Source organism: Ascidiella aspersa, chromosome 1, assembly GCF_963924565.1.
Source record: "Ascidiella aspersa chromosome 1, kaAscAspe10.2, whole genome shotgun sequence".
In the NCBI taxonomy this organism is placed as follows: domain Eukaryota; kingdom Metazoa; phylum Chordata; class Ascidiacea; order Phlebobranchia; family Ascidiidae; genus Ascidiella; species Ascidiella aspersa.
The window spans coordinates 15,233,802-15,256,172 of record NC_139447.1 but is presented as its reverse complement, the minus strand read 5'-3'; the positions used below and the strand labels follow the sequence as shown (position 1 = coordinate 15,256,172).

Genomic DNA, 22,371 nt, shown 5'->3' with positions numbered 1-22,371 from the left:
TTCTAATTTTAACTGCTGTGTCCGACGGTTTGTAAATCATTAGGACAGTAAGCTATCTGTCACAATTTTGCCGAATTTATTTGGAACATTGGATGAAGTAAAACCATGGGCTCACGAGGCCTTCAAAATAGTTTATACCCACTTTACAAACGTAAGGACAAAAATTTTTCGCGCTTCGGGCGATTTTGATGCGTATTTCTACAAGAATTCCTGTGCAGCACAAAAGCGTCAGGTGTACTATAGGGCGCTCTACTTTCGAATGGAAATTTAGGCCAACTTACAATAAAACTCGTGCTAGGTTTACAATAGGTTACAGGCAAACTATTTCTACTTTTCAGCGGTATTATAACTTTTTACATAGCCTTTTCTACAACATCCACAGAATTCCGAGAATAAAATTTTGGTGTTGCAGTTTTGGCAAAAGGAAATAAAATTTAGAGAAAGCTTTATTATTGCACTGCTGTTAACGACTAACCGTTTTGTAAATTTGTGAGAAATTTGGCTGCCCACCAAGAACATTTACCTCTACTGATTCCCTTTAGTCTCGCACTAGGTACATATTATTTGACCTAAAATGCGTGAATTTCGCACCAACAATGTCCTAACCCTAAACCAAGCATCTGGCAACCCTGGCTCAAACCGTAACTTTAGCTTGTTGTATGCATAGCGCATTTTAGCCAAATCTTAATACAATCCTAGTCTAAATTTTTTATCTCCATTTGAATTTTGCCAATTTTAATTTTTTTTTTATTTACTCAGGTTAAGTATCACACACTATAATTAGGGGGTCGCACAAGTTATCGAAAACTTAAAAGGGGTCGCGAGAACAAAAAGGTTGAGAAACACTGCACTATCGGCTATAAAAGTGGTTAATAATCTTGACTCTTTAAAAAGAGGAATTTGCAAAACGCCGAATTTGTATCGAGTTTGTTGAACACCGCAGCGCCAGTTTTGCTAGCGTTGCATCCTCAGTTGGCAACCTATAATTTTCTCGACATACGATTTGATTCAAATATGTGTGTAATCCACACATATACGCACCTTGCCATTATTTTTTCTAACAACAACCATTCCTGAACACCAGTGCGTTAGGTCCCGTTATCTTAGAAATCCCGTCTTGAGCATTTCCACCAATTCAACTTCGACCTCATCTTCTAGCGAAACAGGAACCCTGCGACTGCGAGGACTGGTCAAACAAAATGGTTTTGCATCCGGTTGAGGTTCGTCCGATATTGCTCACCTAACTAACTGAACCCCGTAAATAACAAAGGGGGAAAATTGCGATACCTCTGCGTTGCGTCGATCGCGCTTAAACATGACGGTAATACAATTCTATTAAGGAAGTGGGTATTTGACCGGATCGCTCCCTTAGTACCAATAAGTGATTAAATATTTATTGATTTGGGTTAGGGTTGGGGTTAGCGTTTGGGTGGCGTGGTGGTAGTATTAGATTTAATTTTTCTCAGTTTTGCATAACTTCAATTTTTTTCGGAAATCGATTTAAATTACTTTGTACGCCGGGTAAATAGCCATTTCACCGGACCGCACGCTTGCACCCGTTAGTGATTATGACGATTTGAACTACCTTGGTGTCCGGTTGAAAAGCCTCTTCTTTCAATGGCCGGCCATCCCAGTAAAGGCTGGTCACGAAAAACATAAATTTGTTCAGTAAGAGAAACCTCACCATGACACAAGGTGTCAATGAATCTACCTTTCCTCGGCAAATCTTCGTTATGAAGACCCTGCAGTGCCACAGCCACTAACCTAAACATGCCACAGCTACAAACCAAGTTTATCGTGATTGGTGTTTCAAGTGTGATAATCTAAAATCGTGAACTACGACAAATAACATATTAGTCTTCGACTCGGAGAATGGAATACACCGCAAATTACAAACATTTCTTCCCAGGGCGGTTTGATGACTTGAAAAAAGCAATAAACACATGCTTGTCTTGCAATAACATTAAAAAAATGTTGTGCGTGTGATTACAGGGGTAAACTGAATTTATCGAACAAATGCTGCTAGACTCAGCACCTTCGCCATTGTAAAAATTTGAGACTTCATCTGAGTCGGTCCGTGCACCCCTAGTGACAGAAAACTATCCCATTGATGTTGTGTTTGAACGCTAATACCAGCATCAACTTTTTTGCCAGGTTTAAATGTGTTGAGTTTGTCAGCATAAAATAATATGGTTATATCCCCGGAAATTAACGTGGCTTATTTTCACTGTTGGAAAACATGTATCAAATTAGGCCAAACTCCATAGATAATTTGAAATTCTTTTGATTTTTGAATCATAAAGAAGCTGACACAAGGATTATTCGGCACTGCGCACGCTGAATAAAATTTTGTTTTAGTAAAATGCCCGCCCGTCGCTGGTCAATGAAGAAGTTAATACAATGAATTTTCGGCATTGTGCACCAACAGAATTACATTAATAAATAGCCGTTTATTGCAGCAGTTTTAACAGAAAGCAGTTTTCTTTGTCAATCAAACAGTTTTTTTACGTTTGGTACCGGTAACACACAACATTGCTTTTTGGTTTCTTATATTATTTTTGCATTGTAGGTAGAAAAAACTGTGCGCCCTGTAATGCAACATTCAGGGTTAAGACTCCTAGGTTTAAATGGCAAATTCAGACAGAGTTCGCAAAATATCGCGTTTGGTGCAGCAGTTTACAGTATTTTTATTTCAAACGGGTTACGAGTTTTTTGACCGTAAAAATTAAGTTAAAGTCATTGCTTGTACGAAGTTTGTGAAAGTATGCTACAACAGTGGTATTATTAGGCGTAATCAGTCAATCTGTGGGTTAGATTGTTGTTTTTAAAGGCCTGTGGAACTTACTCTGGATTCTGGAATTATGTTAAATTACCGTTTAGGCCTACCTGACGACTGACGACTGACGACTGACCTGTATTGCTATGTAGTGCAAATTTTAGGACGATATATGTTGAAGGTTGTTTGCGTTACCCCTTCTTTATTAAACTGTCAGAGAAAAACAAAACATCCAATAGTGATAAAGAGCTCAATGCATATTGGATAGTTTTACTTGGTTTAATAAGCAATGTCATTGGTTTAAGCCACGCGCAATTCAGGTTGACTTCGCAAATTATCGCGCGTATTGCAGGAGTGATTAATTTCTCGTACAACTACTTTATTCTTTTGTCACTTAGAAAATATATTTAACCTGTGTAACGCCGGGTATTTTATCTAATCCAATCACTCAATAAAAGAAAAAAAGACAAAATATTTGATAAACTTGGCCTAATTTGGTTTAAAAACATGCGTTTTAAAACTAATACTTTTATCAACAGAAAATTGGTATTCCAAAAAAGTATATTGTGAAAAAAAATATATGTTTTTATTTGTGATATGTAACCAACGCCTGAGATATGCGTTGATGTAACGACGCTTTAATTCCCAGAGGAGAAAAATTACTGTTTAAGTCACGGTCGAGTGGATTAAATACATAAATTTGCAAGGTGGCGCAAATTTGCTAGTAAGTTTAAATGAACGATTTATGTAAACAGAAGGTTCCCACGTTATCTAAACATGAGTTTTTATAAACAGCTTTAGGCGCTGGTCTAGAATCCTACCACAACGTTGAAATGATTATTAAGCAATGCATAATATGTGGGTTAGGGTGTCGGTTAGTGTTTGGGTGTGGGTAGGTCAAGTAATATTGTTTAACACTATTACTGGACTCACCCAAACCCAAACGCTAACCGGCACCCTAACCAAAATAATGTTCGTTGTGGTAGGATTCTAGACGAGCGCCCAGCTTTATCCTATTTATGTAATTGCTTTTTAGGTACACCATGCACGGATCTGGGCACTGGTCTAGAATCCTACCACATTTATTTGGCGCTCTTTCACTATTGTACGTAAAAAGTTATGCAAAAAAAAAAAATAATAATACCGCATACCACAACGCATATTGTTTGGGTTAGGGTGCCGGTTATCGTTTGGGTGAGGGTGGGTCAAGTAATATTATGTTTATTATTAATAATAACTTGACCCACCCTCAACCAAACGCTAACCCAAACAATATGTGTTGTGGTATGCGGCATTTAAAGAAAATTTTTTTTTTATTAATTTTTACGTACAATAGTGAAAGAGCGCCATTTATTTTAACAGTAACAAAACCAGTTGTCAAAGTTGAATTTGCAAGGAAAGGCATAAATATGTGACAGTCATGTGCCACAGGATACAGACTGGCTTCGTCGCCAGCTATCAGATTAGAAACTTTGAGATTTTGCGCGGGGGGATTTTGGAGCTTTAAATTGCAGTTTGGAGCTTTAAATCCGTCTAAATTTGCGCGGCCGTAATAACGTTATTTGTAACATTTGCATGGATGAAAACGGAGTACTATATTCCAAAAAAACGTTAACCCGACGAAAGTTTCGCGCGTTTGAGCGATTATTTGACGCTGACCGCATTTTACATGCGCGGGGGATTTATCCCCGGCCTTACTTTCCAACCTGGGACAGCTGTAGCCTCGCCCCACCATTTCAATGAAAATCGCTTTGAAATTCGTTTAGCAATACAAAATTGAATGAGCTAAAATATAAAAAAAAAACTTCAGCTTTGCCTATATTTTTAGGTAGCTATTTATTTACAGACAGCTAAATTGTAGAAGTAGTGTTATTGCATCTGTACAAATTTTAGGAAGAGGGTATTCACCCAGAAACCAAAGTAGTTCAAATCCACATATAATGACTAATTGATGCAAGATTAAAAGAGAGGTCCGATCAAATACCCTATAGACACCTCCTGAGGCTATTTAAAAATACATTAAAATTATGCAAAACTTAGAAAAATAAATATAATTACCACCACCACACCAACCTAAATCAATGAATAATCATGTATTGGTGTAAACATAAAAGAGCGATCCGCTGAAATAGCAACTTCCCAAAATTTTAGCAGTAAGTTTATTACAGCCTTGAATTTTTAAACTGATTAAACGTCTTCCCAATATCGAAGTTATCAATCCCAGACATAGAAAACAAATATGGGTTATAAAAATATTAATCGTATCTAGAAACGAAATGCAATTTGCAATAATAAAATTGCCAACTATCTGAATAAAGCTATACAAGCATCTTTGATAAAACTAGGAACCTTGCATAAATTTGAGAAAGGTTCTGTCGTTTTGAATTGTACATATTTACTTTATTTAAGATTTAAATAAACTCAATTTTGGTTGTGTTACTTAGTTTTGTATTCTATATGCAAATGCATTTGTAAAGCTTGGTCTAAAACTTAAAAATTTAAGTGTAAACTACATTTTAAGTTGCTATAATGGATGAGGAAGAAAGGAAAAAAAAGCTAGAAGCTGGAAAGGCAAAGGTATTTTTTTAGAAATATAAATTTCAAGTAGCATAGTTTGAACAAGCAAATATTTTTCTTGGGTACACTATGCATGGATCTATAATGTAGCATGATAATTAGGGCGAATTTTTGACCTAAAAAAATAGGAAATTTTGACCTGAAAAGTTAAAATTTTGACCTAAAAATAATTTATTTTGACAAAATTTTGACCTGTTAGAAATACATAGATTTAAATAACCTAGGCGTCGTTAATCATACGTTTTTTATACCGTATATTGCTCTAATAAAGATATAATATGGTTAAAATGACTTTGAACATAAATCAAAACTAATTTTTTTTTGATAAAATTAAACGATAAATTTCAAAACAACTGAACGACGAAATTGTTATCATTCTGAGTTTCTATACTTGGAGCGCTAATGAGCTTAAGGTGTTGAACAGGTAAAGCAGTGTTGATAAGGTGTAAATTACAAGCCTAAGTTAGTAGTGCTTTAGTGGTTGGGGTTGCTAAGATAAGGTTCTGGTCCTTAAAGCCAAGACTGATTGCTGCTTATGTGTCTTACATGTTTCTTGCTTACTAATCTAACTTCTAAAGAGTTGGCCGCTAAAACACGAGTCTTTCAACTTCTTGAACTCTAGGCAGTCACTTCACTCAGTTGTCGTTGCTTGTTGTGTATATTGACATGTAAATCTCACATACAATAACTTAATGGTGTGATTCAAGCTGCTAGTATCAAGATAAATAAAATAGAATGATTTGCAAACGGCACAGATTGCTCACTTGGGGTGTTGGTCACACCTTAAAACACTGGTCACATGCATCAGGACATCATACTAGACAGTACAGTAGAAATACTCTGGGTAATATAAACACCACACTGCACTAAATAAATCAGCAATTTTAGTGCCCTGACTTGCATTTCAGTTAGTAAAAACAAATGTTATTTGAAGAAACTGTTATTAAACTTTGGCAAAATTGAACACATTACTCAGCCCGCTTTGGTACCACTACCACTAACTGCAATTGTTTTATTTCAGCTTGCTAGCTTCAGAAAAAAGAGGTCTTCGGCAAGCAAGAAAAAAAGAAGATCAAATGAACCTACGGCGGTCACCCCTCGTATGCAAAAACATACACATTACTAAAAATTACATTTAAGTTATATTATGTTATACTATTGTTGTGTATCATTATAGACAGACATTTAGACACACACACACACATATATATATATATACAATAGCAACTTATTTTGCTCTGCATACAATTTTACCATGATCAATAGTAAATCAATAATAGATCAAATTGCATATATGTGACAAATTAAATGACAGCTCCAAAAATGGGGCAAAGTAGGGATTTGGGGGCTTAAAGAATACATTTTAAGTTACATAAAACTGGAAAATAGATTAGTGATGCTTTCTTGCCATTGTTTAATATAAAAATTACAAGGTTCGGCGTTTTTTTGAGAAAAATGTACAGTATCGTATTAGGGGAAGTCCCAGATTTTAGTGTGGTAACTTTAGGGTGTCTGCGGAGCCCCTAAATGTTGTCCAATTGTTTTGAAAACTTACGAAACTTATTTTTATGTGACACATAATGGGAAATCAAGCAGAAAACATAAATTTTTTTAAAAGTTAAATCTGAACAACCCTAATGTATTACTAAATTTGGGCCCACTGAGTACTGTCAGCAGACAAAATTGTAATTGTGTTAAATATACTCTCAAAGGCAATTTAAAAGTAAACACAAACATATATGGTAGGTCAAGGCTGTTTATTAGAGATTGGCTAACTTTGCAAGCATGCATGAAACGATTTATGCTCACACACAGGGCAGAAATTGACTCGACTCAGTCATTCGTTTCTAAGTAAAAACTGTACTGTACTGGCACTGGATCTGGATCAGTATCAGCTTTACAAAAATTTAACCTTAAAAAATTAAGGGCCAAATGTTTCCAGGGCCTAAAGCTACAGCCTTAGTAGCCTAATTCTTAATCGGCCCTGTTTGCAGGTGACGGATCTCATTCTGAGGAGGTTGGAGCAGGAGACAGTACTGCTGTACAGACTGGCGATGACACAAGCTTGAGGGCTCTTTCACCATCTGATGAATCAGAACGATCCACCACCACGGCTGATGATATATCAACTGAGGTCCTTATTGTTGTTAACTAGTTATAAGCGCTTGATGTAGATATTATAGTTGAAAAATGCCAGCTCACTATCATTTGCCACAATCCTTAACTGACGCCGTCCAATTTAATTGTTTATTACAAAGGTGAGGGTAACTTCGTTGTCATACTTTTCCAGCATTGTTAGATGTTAACCAAACCATCCCTGACAGGGGCGTATCCAGAAATGCGTTGTTTTTTCGTCTGACGTTAATCACGTCATAAAATAGTGACAAATATGACATCATAAAATAGCGATGGTAATGACGTCATAAACAAGAAAAAATCATCTGAAACAGCCAATTAACGTCCTGGAAAACGGAACATTTAGACGCAAAGCGAACACGTGCGTTATCGACAATCCTGTCAGGCGCCAGCTGCAAAACGCGATTTTTTTTTTTGGTATAACGGCATTTCTTTTTTATTACATTGCCGAAAATAAAAAAATGTTGAAAAATGTATGTCAAATATTTTTGAATACGTTTTCGGTTTGTCCGCGACGCACTTAGCAGCTTTCCACGGCGCATCGGTAAAGAAGCGCTGATCTAGTTCAAAATACAGCATCAAAACGTTAACAAACCGAAAGTAGTAAGATGATTTGCGCGAATCGCGAAAATTTTTCGCACATACGTAGTTAAAAGAGTCAAAAAGTATTTGAAATGAACTCGTATATAGTTTGTCACAGAGGCGACGGGCCCGATGAATTGCAGTTGGTTGCTGACCCCAATCTTACACCAACATCTGATAGTAACGCAGACAACAAACAGCATGAAACATCAGCACCGTCTAACTCGACGTTTTCAAAGAAAAAAAAAAACGGAAACCGCTTGATTTATATTATTAATGGTCGAACACACACTTTCTGATAAGCCAACCCGAACGAATAACGAAAGGCGAAAGAGAAAAACTATCTAGCGTTTACGGTCGACCAAACAATGACGAAAAACGGCGACGCGTGACCCAATTACATTTAAAAACACGCAGCTTCGGACGGTGAGTAAAATTCAGAGAAAAACAAACAAAAAAACGATAATGTCACTTACGAAAAGGGTGGGGGGGGGGTCCGAAAGCTGTTTGTTATAAAATGCGATCACTTTATTACATTAAAATGCGAAGCTAAAAGCTATGTAATTGCAAAAGTATGCTGTTGAGATTTGTGTTCACGTTGTGATTTTTCATAGCGGTTGTTAAGATATGTCTTCCGTTCGATCAGTTGGAATGTTCACAAACTGGAGCAGGAAAAGAAGTTTATTGCAGGGCAAAGGGAGTAGCCTGCTAATAGTTCAAAGAGAATAAATTGACCCAGACAAACAGAGATAAATGGGGAACTCCCTTGAATGTGTGACATTCTTAGCCAAGTGTAGCGCACTATAACCAATTCATTTTAAACAAAATACATAACCCTGCTGTTTAGTTTCATGGTAAATTGCCTCCATGATTATTTAAAATCACCGGCTATAAAAAAATTTACATGAACATGTTAAAACATATGTAATAGTAGAGGCCACAGCTTTTTTTATTACACTGACAACCATTTTTCGTTAAGGAAACTTTGTTAACCTCACCACAAGGTTTTTAGCAGGATAATGTATTTTGTCTGTCAAGCCAATGGTAATGGATGAATGTCACATCCAAACAGTTTGTATTATTATAAGGTTACTCTTATTCTGGGGATTCCTACATTTTGTTGAACTACGCAAAATAAGGTAGATTCGTTAAATTAACACACTTATTGCAATGTTAATAACTTGACAATTGACATGGCTGGGGCAACGCCACTAGTACTGGGCCGCACAGTAGTCAAAGTATTTTTTATATCACATTTAAGGCAACTTAGTATTTTTTTTATTATTTATATAAGTAAAGATTTGCATGTGTGTTGTGTGTTTCTAATCAGTAGAGTTACCACACATACAATACCCTTTGTTCCTACTTGTTTGCTATTCAGAAATTGTACAACGAAATGGAATTGTCACTAAATATGTTTCTTATAAAACCAGCATAGCCCTTATCAACACTTATATTTAAATTGTAAACATTGTGTTATGTTTTTTTAAAGGAAGAATCTGGCTTTAACATTGGGCTATCACCAATTGAAAGAATTCAGGAGCTGGAACTGACTGTGTCAGATCAACAAGTAGCTTTACAAAAGTTGACAGTTGAAAACAAAGAACTGAGAAATAACAGTAAGATTAACTTTTACTTTTGAACATAGAATAAAATAGAAATTCTGAATTTTTTCCACTGTTTTTTTTATGGAATATATAACATGCTAAATTAGGTTGTATCTAGGGCGATTATTGTTTTACTTTTTGTCAAAATTTCCATGTTAGGTCTAAATTTGTTAAAATTGTTGTCATTCAAAATCTATAAAAAATTAACATAAATCGTTTACAAATTAAAAAAATATATATATAGTCAGCATTTTTAAATTGTTGTCCTGTTTAAAAAAAATAGTTCAAAATTATGTTTAACCACATTTTAACTGAATTATATCATTATCTGAGCAATATACAGTATACTTAAGCCAGCAGAATTAACCACCCAAGGCCTAGTTTATGTCATTAGGTGTAGTTTGAACTTCATTTTGCTTCAGATAGTTGTATCTGATTTGGACAAATGTATTGAAGAGTATTTTTTGCTGTCTTTTTTTGCTTGTGATTTGCAATTATCCCACTTTCTATTACGATAATAATAATACGCTAGGTCTTATTTAATTTTCTGCAGGTATTTTTACCTTGTATTTCAACTGTTTATACAACAAGTTTCTAAAATAACCAGTGTATTGTTTTTCTTTGACATGTTATAGTTGTTTGTCTTTTTAAAATGACAAAAAAATCAATTAAGCATTTTCCTAAGTTTTGCATAAGATAAAAACAAACACTGATTTGTCTTCGACCGGTTGTCAGTAAAACATCAAACATGCATAGTTGACAACGCCAAGACACTAATGCAGTGCTCAAAACAACAATATGTTGTTCAAATCAATGTATTTATAATAGATCAAAAAAATTGTCAGAAAATATATTTCTAGGGCAATTTTTAGGTCAAAATTTATTATTTTTTAGGTTAAAAAATAATCACCCAAGTTATATCTAATTATTGGAACGCTGGCAATAGGCGATCAATGTTAAACAAATAGGTAGATTTTCAAACATTTTCTATTTAAGGCAAAGTCGCAATGCTGGAATCCAGCATCTCAGAGAGAGATGGTGTCATCAGTGAGCTGCGTGATAGCGTTTCACACACCGTACAACAAGTACGACAACTTCAGCAACAGCTGACTCACACCACAAATGCTGTCATGCATTCTGAAACTGAGCCTAGCCAGGTTACTTTCCACTGTTTTACCCTTTATTGTTTTATTTATATTTTAACCAGAATCAAAACCATTTATGTTAAAATTAGGGTTCCGCTTTTTTACTCCCGGTAAACGGGATTGAAAAATGGAAATTCCAGGGAAAAATTATACCTAATTACGTCATTTTGATGTTTAAAATTATTTTATATTGGCTCCAAACATTTAATTAAGGTCATCTATGTTCTGTAGTACTGCTTCTGCAATCTTACAAGACCTTCTAGTATTTAAGGCTGCACCCTTATTAGTTTTTATTTAAAAAAAAGCGCATGCAAGGCGCATTTTTATTGGTAAAATAAACTTAGTTAAGTTTTTCCGCTGGTAAGCGCAGATAAAGCAACTCAGGCAACGACTTTAATAGGTTTGGTTATATATATATATTTTTCTTTATATCAGTCAAAAACGACAAGTTTTAAGTTTTGCTATGTTGCCGAATAACCGGGGCTATAAAAAATTTTATGAGATTCGGTGATCGTTAATGCGCGGGAAATCCCGGTAATTTCCCGTCAAAACATTCCCAGAGAGGAACCCTTGTTAAAATTAGTGCCGAGGGCATTAATATGGTTTCAAAGCTTGTTTTTCCTTTTTACAATTTTATGTTAAATCCCCAAACAAAAATCTCCACATTTAATTATAATACAATCGAGTGTTGTTGTTTTTCGATGACAAATTGTAGGAATCAAAACCTTCATCACTAGGTCGGTATATAAAAATGAGTCAATATTAAAAGTATAACAGTCAGTGTCACTCAAATTTATTTACTTGTTTTTGATGAAAACTAACTAAATGCTGGAACAATAAAAAAAATAATTGTTGATCCAGCTTTAAATAAACTGAGTGTTTAGGATGTAAGCCCTGAACCCCTGAAACAACAACCTTGATTAACAGCCACTACTCATAAGGCTGTTACATTTCATATAATTTATACAAAGAGTTAACAGTCAAGGCACGCAACATTGTAAACTTATTTTATAGATTGTTACGGAACTAACTGAGACCAGGAACCGGTTGGATGAGTACCGTGACTCGATGGCTAGGCAGGAAGAAGCTATGCAATTATTGGCTAAAAAACTGGCCGAAAAGAGCCTAGCTGCTGGAGAAGCGGAAGACAAATGTCGCTCCTTGCAGTCAGAACTTGAAAAAAGCTTAAGTCATATTGCTTCTTCAGAAGAGTATGCTTCAGGTAGTACATACAAAAAATTTAATCCAAAAATCATTTTTCTAAATGTAATGTTAGCATTTTTTTCAGCAAATTTTAAGTACATGTGGAGGACATTAGGAAATTTTAATGTATTTGTTTTGTATCATTTAATAGTTTGTTGTTCCTACTTGACTGGCCTGGCATCAGTAGTAACTTAAAATGTACTTTTGCTATTTTACAACGAGGACTCGAGGTCAAACAGTTTTAAATAGTAAAAAACAAGCGCAACCATCTTGTCATTAGTTATGGACCCATATTCTTTAATGCTTTTTTAAACCACAATTTTTTTTATAAGTCTTGCAAAATATATTACTAATTAGTGGCAAGTTGTAACATATAGAATTGTGATTTAAAAGCTGAATTGCAATCCCTGCATGAGAAGATTGAAAAAGAAAAATCCATTCTTCGAGCTGAGTTGGAAGAAGAACATGGAAGACAAATCATTGCTATCAAACAGGAACATGAGGAGGCGTTAAATACTGCTACAAAACAGTTCAAACAGGTTATAAAGAGTTATACTAAACACTGCTACATATGTTTTTAACTTTGGTTTTATGCAGTGATTCCGAACCTTTATATTAATAGGTCTTTCATTTTTACCTGTGGGACCTGTTGCAGCTGTAGAAAGCCATTTATATATTTTCTATAAAATATTTTTTTCAAGCCTGCCTAATCCATTGTTATGAATATTAACTGAAGTAAAACCATAAAAGGTTTTCCAGTAAAAGATGCTAAGGAAGATAATTTTAACAGTCAGTACAAGTATTAATTTAGTTATAATTTTGTTTTAGGGTGATTTAGTACATGTATTAGGGTGATTTAGTACAATTTATCCAAGAAATAAATAGCCAAATTGTGTTACCTGTATCAATACTTAAATGTTACTACATAAATACAGGGCTGCCCAGAACAAATTTTCCCATGTATCCATCTGATATTTGCCATTTGTTCCAGTTCGATTTAAATTTACCGGCTTTATTTGTTGTTGGCATGTCTGCCGTTGGTACAGTCACGCCTGATTGGGTTTCACTACGCTGCTCTTGTCTGAAAGAAAACAAAACCTGATAAAAGCATTGTAGCTTTTAAGTGAGAGTTTGGAGTGGGGCGTTTAAAAGTTTGATCGTTTGTTGAGCTTTTGTTTATACCTTTTTGTAGCACATTGCTGCGAACTGATACAACTTTGTCTTTAATTGGTTTACTCTGGGGAAAGTATGCCTTAACCTGATATCTTACACAAAGTTTTTATTATAAATTTTTTTCATTCGCAGTATTCATAGGTCTCTTATATTATAATTTATCAATAACTTTAATATATAATTGACATACTTGCAAAACTTAGATAAACGTTTAACAAAACCGCTATTTTAAATTTGATTTTGGTCTTTAGAATAATATATATCACCATGAAAGTGTTACAGAATATAAACAAAAAGTTCTGTTTTTTGTCAGCAGCTCACATTTTGTGTGGCTAACATAATATTGATATTTTGTTGGATTTGGCCATTTTTCAATTGTCACTTGACAGTTGGTACAATAGGCACTCTCTCCTCAACTCCTAATGTCAACACTCCTTAGTTTGCACAATCACAACTGTAGAGTGTTATGATTGGGTGCTTAGTCGTTCAGCACTCCAGCGTCATAGCTTTCAGTGATAGGCATATTTTCCAACTGCTGTTATTCAAACCATTGTGATGTTAGCTTCAATGGTTGGTTGACTGTTAAAGAGTTTTGATTTAGGTATGCTGCATTAACGGATATTCAAGGTAATATTTTGTATTAGGTGGAATTTTGTAACAAAGATTGTGCTTGATTCCTAAACTTTATGTTTTATATCTTGTATAAGCCTTGATTTACTCAGATTTTAGTAGACCCAAGTGTGCATCTTAATGTTAGATGAAAATCCCTACTAGAGAGTTTGTCAGGTTTCTGTCAATTTTAAATTCTAAATAAGAATCAATTTTACGTTATGCACATAATAATCTCTATATTTATTATGGTATAACTAGATGGAAAGACAGGGAAATCCAGCAGCGTATGACCCGGAGGATATCCGTGCATTTCGTGAGCAAGTTGCCATGCTTTCGTCTCAATTGGAAACATCATATCGAGATGTTGACAAACTGAAGCGAGATCATGACAAAGAGGTTAAAAAAGCTATTTTAAAAAATAGGACTTTGTCTTTAAAGCAACTTAAACTACCTATAAATAAAATATTATCTCGTCTTTCGTTTTATCTCTGGTATTTCTGGTAGGTAATTCAGTTAAACCAGCAGCTTGTCAGCACTGTTGATGAATATGAGACTAAGCTTCAGGAAGAAAAAACTCTTGTTGAGGACCTTGAACACAGATTGGAAATGTCTGATACTGGTAAGTTAATTGTAACTTTAGGTTAACGTATACCTTATTAAGTAGGTTTACTTTACTTATCAATTGTATTATTTTTATTTCTTCTTTACAGTAAGTTCTGAAATCCAGCAGTCATTTAGCAAACAACTTGAACTACTTGAAGAAGAGAGAGATACCCTGCGACAACAACTAAGGAATTCACAAACTAAAGCTAAGGATTCTGCAACATCTAAAAAACAGATTAAGGTTTTTCTTCAAAGATTTATATTATCAACAGAATTGTACAATTCGATTACATGAAATCAATTTTACATCTAAATTTTAGGATTTGGAAGATGAGCTCATAAGTTACCAAGGAGAGCTTGCGGATACCACACAACGTTTAGAGGAAGCTGAGAAACAGAAAAGACAACTGCGAGATGATCTTGAAAGAAAGGAAGAATCCAATGCCGCAACGGTCAGTGCAGTACAACGCAGTGATATTAAATGTTGGCCCAATATCTAGTTATTGTTAAATTTAATAACATGAATCTTTTGTGCTACACACTAAATAGTGTAAAAAAGTTGTACAGAAGTATTACCAATCCACTAATTTGTCTATTGGAATGTTATTGGAATTTAAAAGGCCACATCAAAACATGTGTTTACTATAGACAAAGAGAAAAACATTTGCTTGTCATTGCTAGAACACACTGGCTTTTATTTTTCTCCAAAAAAAAATTGCTAGGTTCAAGTTATCCATAATTGCTAGGTTCAACTTTTCCAGGTCATTAAGACGTCCTCACTGGAACATGAACTTCAGGCACTTAAAGACAGTTACGATAAATCTCAACTGATGGTAGAGCAACTCACAACTGAAGTTGACTTACAGACACAGAATGTGAGTTGATAAAAAATAAACTATTGTCTGGCAATAGAAGGTTTTTTTATGCACTTGCTACAGTGGTTACCTTTCGTCAAGTTTTTCAAGTGCATTATATAATATACAAATAAAAATTGCACAACTTAAACCTGAGGACTTTTTTTTTTAAATACGAATGTTTTTTTAATAAATTTTATACTGTTTGTCAAGAATGTAAACTATAATACAGCCTTTCTATTTTACCTTATATATATGTGTGTTTATTTGGAGCTACGCTTTATTTTATTATGTTTAATGTCACTTCAACTACTTAATATTCATAAATAATAAAACTAAACTCATTTTTCAGAACAACACATCTGTGAGTCGCCTGGAAGAGGAAATTTCTACTTTAAAAAATATCATTGATAAAGAAAAGCAAGAAAATGAGAAAAATCTTCAAGAAGTTAAAACAGAGCACTCAGAAGAGTTAAAACATCTTCACTCGCAACATCATAGACAGGTAATGCTAAAATTAGTAGACCTAGTTTTCATGACATTACGTATTTTTATTGATGTTGTATTGTTGGTTATGTAAACATTTTTTTCCAATGATACAAATGTATTTTAGTAACTTGCTATGTAAAGTGAACTTGACTGTGTCTGTTTGTTATGAGCAAAAGATATTTCTTGTTTATATAGTTGAATATTTTACTTGTATTTGTTAAACTTAACAGCTTTCTAGGTAACTGGTATTTAAGATAGAATACCCACAGAATCACAACTAGTAAAATTTTTAGTCACAGTTTAGATTTGAGCAGTAGGACTACTGTAAACATTTTCTCTCCACTGTGTCGGTTTTGCCAAATAAAGGTTGTATATTATTTAGTCTTAATTAAAATTATAAGAAGGTGTATTCAGCTTATCTTCCTAGTATGAGATAGCCTCGAAATAAGAAATTCCTTTGCTTGTTTACTTAATTTTATACCACATGGTTTTGCAAACCATCCTATTTGATCTTTATTTTTTATATCAAGCGCAAATGAAGGCAACAAGTTGTGTATGATGAGCTACACTATAACAACTAAGTGTTCCATAATTCAAAAACTAACCGACAAATATATAAAATTATACATCAGTTACGTGACTTACGTCCACTTAAATTAATGAGCTCCTTTATTGAAACCTGCATAAGGGTGGGTATCCGCTCTATACAGAGATCAAAATTTCAGTAAAAAATTAATAAGCGACAAATATTTCGTTTAATACTTAAACTCTTTTGGTGGCAAATATTTTATGATTAATTTTTATCTGCATCATAGGAGACACGCTTTCGGTAGAAAAATAAAAACTTTACGGCGAAATATATAAAATCTGAACATTTCGAGCCCTGTTTCCACACGAGCTCTTTCTCCACTCACCTGTGCATTATTGATATCTGCGCGCTGTTGGCAAATTAAACTTTCATGACTTTCCCGTTCACTTCTTTCCGCGTTTGCAAGCTGAGCGAAATGCGAGCGAAGCAGAAGTCCCAGTCGAGCATTTTTGCGTTCTCGTCTTCGTATTTGTCAGATTCAGGCGAAAGTTACAATGGACCGCTTTCACCCGGACGCACAGCGATTGTCGTCGTTACTGGACAGCAGCAATTCGGGCGACTCGCAGACAACGATGCGTCAGTGCGTTGCGTGCGGATGTGTTCGCGTAGTTTCGCGAATGTCCGACAGCGAACTGAGGCTGATAAAGTTCGGACCTGGAGCGCTAAGCCCGCGTCCTTTCTCGCCCGAGCTCGCTCAAAACAGCGACAGCACGGATATCGAGGAGCCGTCGTGCTGCTGCTTCTGTCACTTGGAAGACGCCTCGCACTCGAGGAGTCTGACCCCGACTTTGGCGGATGTGAGCGAGCACGAACACTTTCGTGGCTGCGCAGCTGCGAACGCCGTCGTTTCGGCCGCCGAGAAGTGCTGCAAATGCTACTTAGTGTGCCAGAACCTTATCGGAAAAGTAGGCCCGGGGGTTACCACGGTTGCCATTCTTTGCAACAAATAAGGTTCTGACACGTGATGCGGTTTGTCTTGTTTCAGATGGACGAGGTAAAGCAGGAGATGCAGAGACAGTTGGACGCTACCAGTCTCGAGATGGAAGAACACAGGAAAGAGCAACTCGAAAATGTCAAAGACGTAAGCTTTACCATTTTTGTTTAATTTATTCATAGTTCAGTATCTGTCGTGTAGGTTATGCAAATTAAATTGTAGGTTAAATAATTTTGTGCAACGGGATTACGTCTCCTCTTTTATTATCGTTTAAATTATGCATGGTTTGCATGAATTTTATTTTATTAAAATATAAAGTCTTATTTTCTATTTTTTTGACAATCTAATTCTCAGTTTGCTGTAAAAACAGCAGGTTTTAAACTTCATTAGGTTTAAGTTGACTACTATTTATTTTATAACGAATTCTAGATATAATTTTTTCAAGAAAAACACACAAATACGAAAACCCAACAACATGGCATCCAACGGATACGTTTTAATTTAACTTATTACATCCGACCATGCAGGTCCACGAGAAGTCAAGAGATCGCGAAATTGTGCGGATGGAGGAAGAGCACCAGAATAAGATGGATGAGTTGCTCTCTTCCCACCAGAGGGAGCTGGATGCACTCAGAGTTGAATCTAAGGAGGTTAAAGCTTTTGCGGAGGAGAGACTTCGACTCGAACAGAAGGTAAGTGATACCAAAACGTCATATAAAACTCAAGAGTGTGCGTTTCTTGAACATATTTATGCAGTTGATTGATCTGCGCAAATAGTTTTAAATATTACTTATATGATTGGACGTTACAATAAATACGTTTACGTTTTGCGCCAAATCAAGTATTTCCCATGTTAAATGCAACCGAGTTTATATAAGGATTTTCACTGCAAATCTGAATACTTTTCTACATACGCTTTCTCAGTTCGAAAAAAAAACGTTTTTTGTGTTGCAGCAGTCAGGAAATTACATGAGGACAAAACTCTTATGGACATTTAGTGATTTGCATTTTACAATTATTTTGTCTAACATGCTAACAGGAAGAATTTGACAATCGGCTAGAGATGGAACTTGAAACATTACGCCGTAGGTTGGAGCAGGAAAATGAACTTGTCCAAGTGGAACTTAACGAAAAACATGTTGACGACATGCGAAACCTAAAGTCGCAACATCAACAGGAACTAGATGGTAACACAAATGATATTTAAAATTAAACGTAACACATTCTTAGGTTTATATGGTTTCTCTATATACGTTGTATTTGCACATAATGCAAGTAACGTTATAAATTTTGTTTGAACAATATTTTAATCGTTTTTGGAAGGATTTTTACAAAGAAGTTTTTTCTGTTAAATTTCATCTGAAATTTGTTTTTATCGAATAACTTTTTCGATTAGATCGGCTTGCAGAGGCAAGGCAAGAACATGAAGCAAGTCGCCAAGCTTCTCTCGCAGAACAAAGGATAGAACTTGATCGAGCGGTCGCCGAGATGCAATCTAACTTCGACAATGCACGAGAGACATTACAGCACGAACACACCGAATATGTTGCGAAATTAGAGGTTTATGTTTTATTTACTTTTCATGCCCAACGTATTTACATTGAATCATTTTGCGTTTTTTTTCTATTTAATGTCGAATATAAGCATTTTGTTAATCTGGCACGTGGTTCGAATAATTTTTTTGTAATTTAATCTCCACCTCCGTACAAATCGGTGTTTTTTGCGTTGTGTTATATTCTCGAGAGTTGAAGTAAAACTTTCCTAATCCCGATAAGCACACGTTTTCTTTTGATTGCCAACTCTCTATTATTACTGTTTCCCCCACAGGACAACTTACAAAAGCAGCAGAGCGATAAAGAGGATTATGAAACCGAAGCCGTAAGTTCGGCAAGAGAAGAACTGGCCAAGGCTTGCCAGCGTTCAGAATCTTTAGACGCAGAGGTATAATTGTTTGCAAGTTGTTATCCCTTTTAATATAAAGTTTGCAATACAATACTATACTTTCAATACTTTAATTTTCTGCTTCTTATTTTTGCATTTTTCGTGTTAAAGCTTTTAAAAACAGTTTGGCACTAATTACCTCTCACCTCTGTACAAACTTTTTTTGCAGTAATACATCAGGTTTTCAAACGAAATTATAGTAATTTGATAAAGCAATCGGTACACTATGCACTGATCTGTAATGTAGCTTGATAATGAATTGCAAAGCTAAAAAGATCGAGTAGAAAAAAAAGAATATTGTTAACATAGTTAACATTAACTAAAGTTGATACGAGCTCGTATCGAAACATCTTTATAATCAAGATGATGTCGATCTACTCGACCTTTTTGGCTTTGCAATTCATTATCAAGCTTAATAAAGCGAGTTGTCATATTTGCCAAACCAATTACGTACGAAATCCTACGTTAGATCGTTCGACTACAAGCGGAGACGGAGAGGTTGTCAACAGAGTTGGAGGAGGCGAAGAAGGAGGCTAGTAACAGCCAAGACACGCTACAGCAGGAACTCGAAATACGTCGCGACACCGAGCAAGAACTTCGAACCGTCAAGGAAGAGCTGTCACTTGCACAACAGGAGCGCGACCAAATCTTCGCTCATGCTGAAAGTATGTCGACACTGATGTTTATCTGTTGCGTTCGTTAAAGTTTTAGGGTTCGTTGTTGTGTGTGCTTTCTGTCTTAGTTTTTTAGCTTTAGCAAGTCCTATGTTACATACAAACTGACGCTGAAATAGAACATAATACTGGTATATATTCCTAAAATCGAGTGGTTGTTTTTTTATTCCACACATACAAGCAGAAATTATGAAAATTTTTAATGAATATGTTAAAAATGAAAATCTTTGATTTTCGACCGGTTGTCTGAGCATATCTTTGGCATAGCGTTGCAAAATGTTTACAAGACTTTTGTTTTCCTTCTTAATTTTTATATTTTTTATATAGTGAGCCAGAAACGATTGGCCACTTTGCACGACGAACAAACTGGGAAGCTGGAAGAGGAACTTGCCGCACTTAAGGAACGTCATGAAAATACAGTCGAAACCATGAAGATCGAAATCGACGGTCTGCGAACATCACGTAATGACTTACAGGTAAATTTGTTAATTCAATCGCTCTTTAGGCGGCAAATGACGATTTTAAGTTACGGTTGTTTTTGACACCGGTGACATCGTTTCTGCGAATATTTTCTTGCCATGTTTCAGCAACCTTTTTTTTGCATTGTAATTTTGGCAGGATTTAAAGAGTCAGCTTCTGGCAAGAAATTCGTCGGTAGAAGACTTGGAAAAAATGAGAGAAGAGTTTGCAGAGGAGAAAGATGCCATAATCAAGGACCACAACAACGAGTTGGAGAAAATCAGGTTAGTTCTGATATTTCAGGCAAAATAAACTGAAGTTTAATGTAATACAACTTTTAACATGAAATCAGCTATTGAGAATGTTAAAATGGTCATTTAAACAGTTAATTCATATTCTTTGAAATTGTCAATGAAATTGCCCGAGAACGCTCACACAAATGGTAAAAAGGATTTGTTTTGAAAGCCTTGATTGTGTTAGTGGTGTCACTGAATTAAAAACTACGCCATGGACTTGCGTCGCGTTTTAGACTTGAGCACGAAGAAGAAACGAGGACCTACCAAGAGAAGTTGGAGCAGCTCTTGACAGACTTCAACGAGAGCCAGGATAAATTGGCGGAAATTAGTTCCTCTCCGATGCCGCTCGAGTCTTCCCCGATGCGTTCCGTGTCCGCAATGTCTGCCATGTCAGACTACGACTCCAGTAACGTTCACGCTCTCAACAAAGATTACAGAAGGCAAGAACGAGTGATTGGGTTGTATTATATTAGTTTCAATGGATGATGAACTTTAAAAACTTTGTTTTCATTGTCATATTGCTTGTCCTGAAACCTTTCAAGTATTGTTTTTGTTGACCATTTTTTTTATTCATACGAACAGATTCCCAATAAAGTTAAAAAAATTTAGGACATATCCCCTCCTAAAATTGTCCAAAGCACTTAAAAGAAAAACAATTACTTTTGGACGAATATACTAAATCCTAAAAAAATATTTTAATTATCCTTTGTTTTCGTTTCAAACTTATATTGTAAGCACTTTACATCTTTTCAGGATTGCTTTGAGTGATTCGCAAATGTGAGTTAAAGAATTCAATGCAAAAATGTAAAAATTCATTTTTGTGTAATACAACTAAATATAGTTTAAATTCTAATATAGCCAGTAGCCACCCCAAAACATTAGTTTTTAAACTGTCTACTACTAAATTTATTTTCTTGCTTACTAAAACGAAAACGAGACTAATTACTAAAACCTGTAGTAACATAAAATATGCCCAAATTGATTTAGCTGTTCTATTCGTGACACAACAAATCTTAACGAAAACTATATTTGTGTACTGCTTTTCCTGGTCAAACATTTTGATATTTTTCCTTGTTCCAGCGCTCTGACTTTGACTCACGTATCTGATATGTCCGGGATGAGCGAAACTCCCCTGGACCAAGAAGAGATCGACCTGGAAGAGCAGAAAAACAACGACAGTGATAGCAGCTCCTCATCTTCCTCAAGATCAAGTTCCGATAACAAAGCTGTCAGAATCCTCGAGCAACAATTGGACGAAATAAAGATGGTGCTGAGCGAAGTGCAAGAGGAATTAGAGAGGTGTGGAGTGGTATTACTTGTTTTTTGGAATATTTTATGTGCTTACAAACTTTAATAACTTAAATAAATTGGCTTGACAATGAATCTCAAAGCCAAAAAACTCGAGTAAAACGACGTTATCTTGATTTTTGCCAACTTGGTGTGCTCGAAGGGGCTCCAGACGTGTTTAGATTGCGGCTACTTGAGTCATTATCTATTCAAGACTCCAGCCCTAAATTGAAGGTTGACACTAAGCCCGTTTATATGCACGTTTAAGCCGGATTCGAATCTGTTTCGTTAATTCATTCTCTCTCGTTTGTTCATCGGTCAAAAGGAGTGGTTTTCAATCCGTTCGCCGCTTAATTTGTTCGTTTCGCTGACGGCCGAAATCGTTTAATGTAGAATGACCTGCTTTAACGCAGTAAACATCACGCCACTTTTGG

At 35.4% G+C, this 22,371-nt stretch overlaps 1 protein-coding gene across 1 annotated transcript in view; it reads left to right on the top strand.

Moving 5' to 3' along the window:
- Positions 1–5,221: 5,221 nt before the first annotated feature.
- LOC146167995 (uncharacterized) overlaps positions 5,222–22,371 on the top strand; it is a 57,269-nt gene continuing 40,119 nt past the window's right edge. The window contains exons 1-24 of the mRNA XM_083394833.1: positions 5,222–5,353; positions 6,375–6,453; positions 7,348–7,487; positions 9,564–9,690; positions 10,675–10,835; positions 11,838–12,034; positions 12,123–12,127; positions 12,420–12,590; positions 14,092–14,207; positions 14,316–14,430; positions 14,522–14,655; positions 14,735–14,875; positions 15,185–15,289; positions 15,621–15,773; positions 17,332–17,427; positions 17,808–17,972; positions 18,320–18,467; positions 18,677–18,840; positions 19,108–19,221; positions 19,691–19,886; positions 20,223–20,371; positions 20,514–20,638; positions 20,884–21,090; positions 21,731–21,949. Coding sequence (XP_083250959.1) covers positions 5,306–5,353; positions 6,375–6,453; positions 7,348–7,487; positions 9,564–9,690; positions 10,675–10,835; positions 11,838–12,034; positions 12,123–12,127; positions 12,420–12,590; positions 14,092–14,207; positions 14,316–14,430; positions 14,522–14,655; positions 14,735–14,875; positions 15,185–15,289; positions 15,621–15,773; positions 17,332–17,427; positions 17,808–17,972; positions 18,320–18,467; positions 18,677–18,840; positions 19,108–19,221; positions 19,691–19,886; positions 20,223–20,371; positions 20,514–20,638; positions 20,884–21,090; positions 21,731–21,949 — 3,275 coding nt within the window. The 5' untranslated portion in view covers positions 5,222–5,305. The remainder of the gene's footprint in view (positions 5,354–6,374; positions 6,454–7,347; positions 7,488–9,563; positions 9,691–10,674; positions 10,836–11,837; positions 12,035–12,122; positions 12,128–12,419; positions 12,591–14,091; positions 14,208–14,315; positions 14,431–14,521; positions 14,656–14,734; positions 14,876–15,184; positions 15,290–15,620; positions 15,774–17,331; positions 17,428–17,807; positions 17,973–18,319; positions 18,468–18,676; positions 18,841–19,107; positions 19,222–19,690; positions 19,887–20,222; positions 20,372–20,513; positions 20,639–20,883; positions 21,091–21,730; positions 21,950–22,371) is intronic.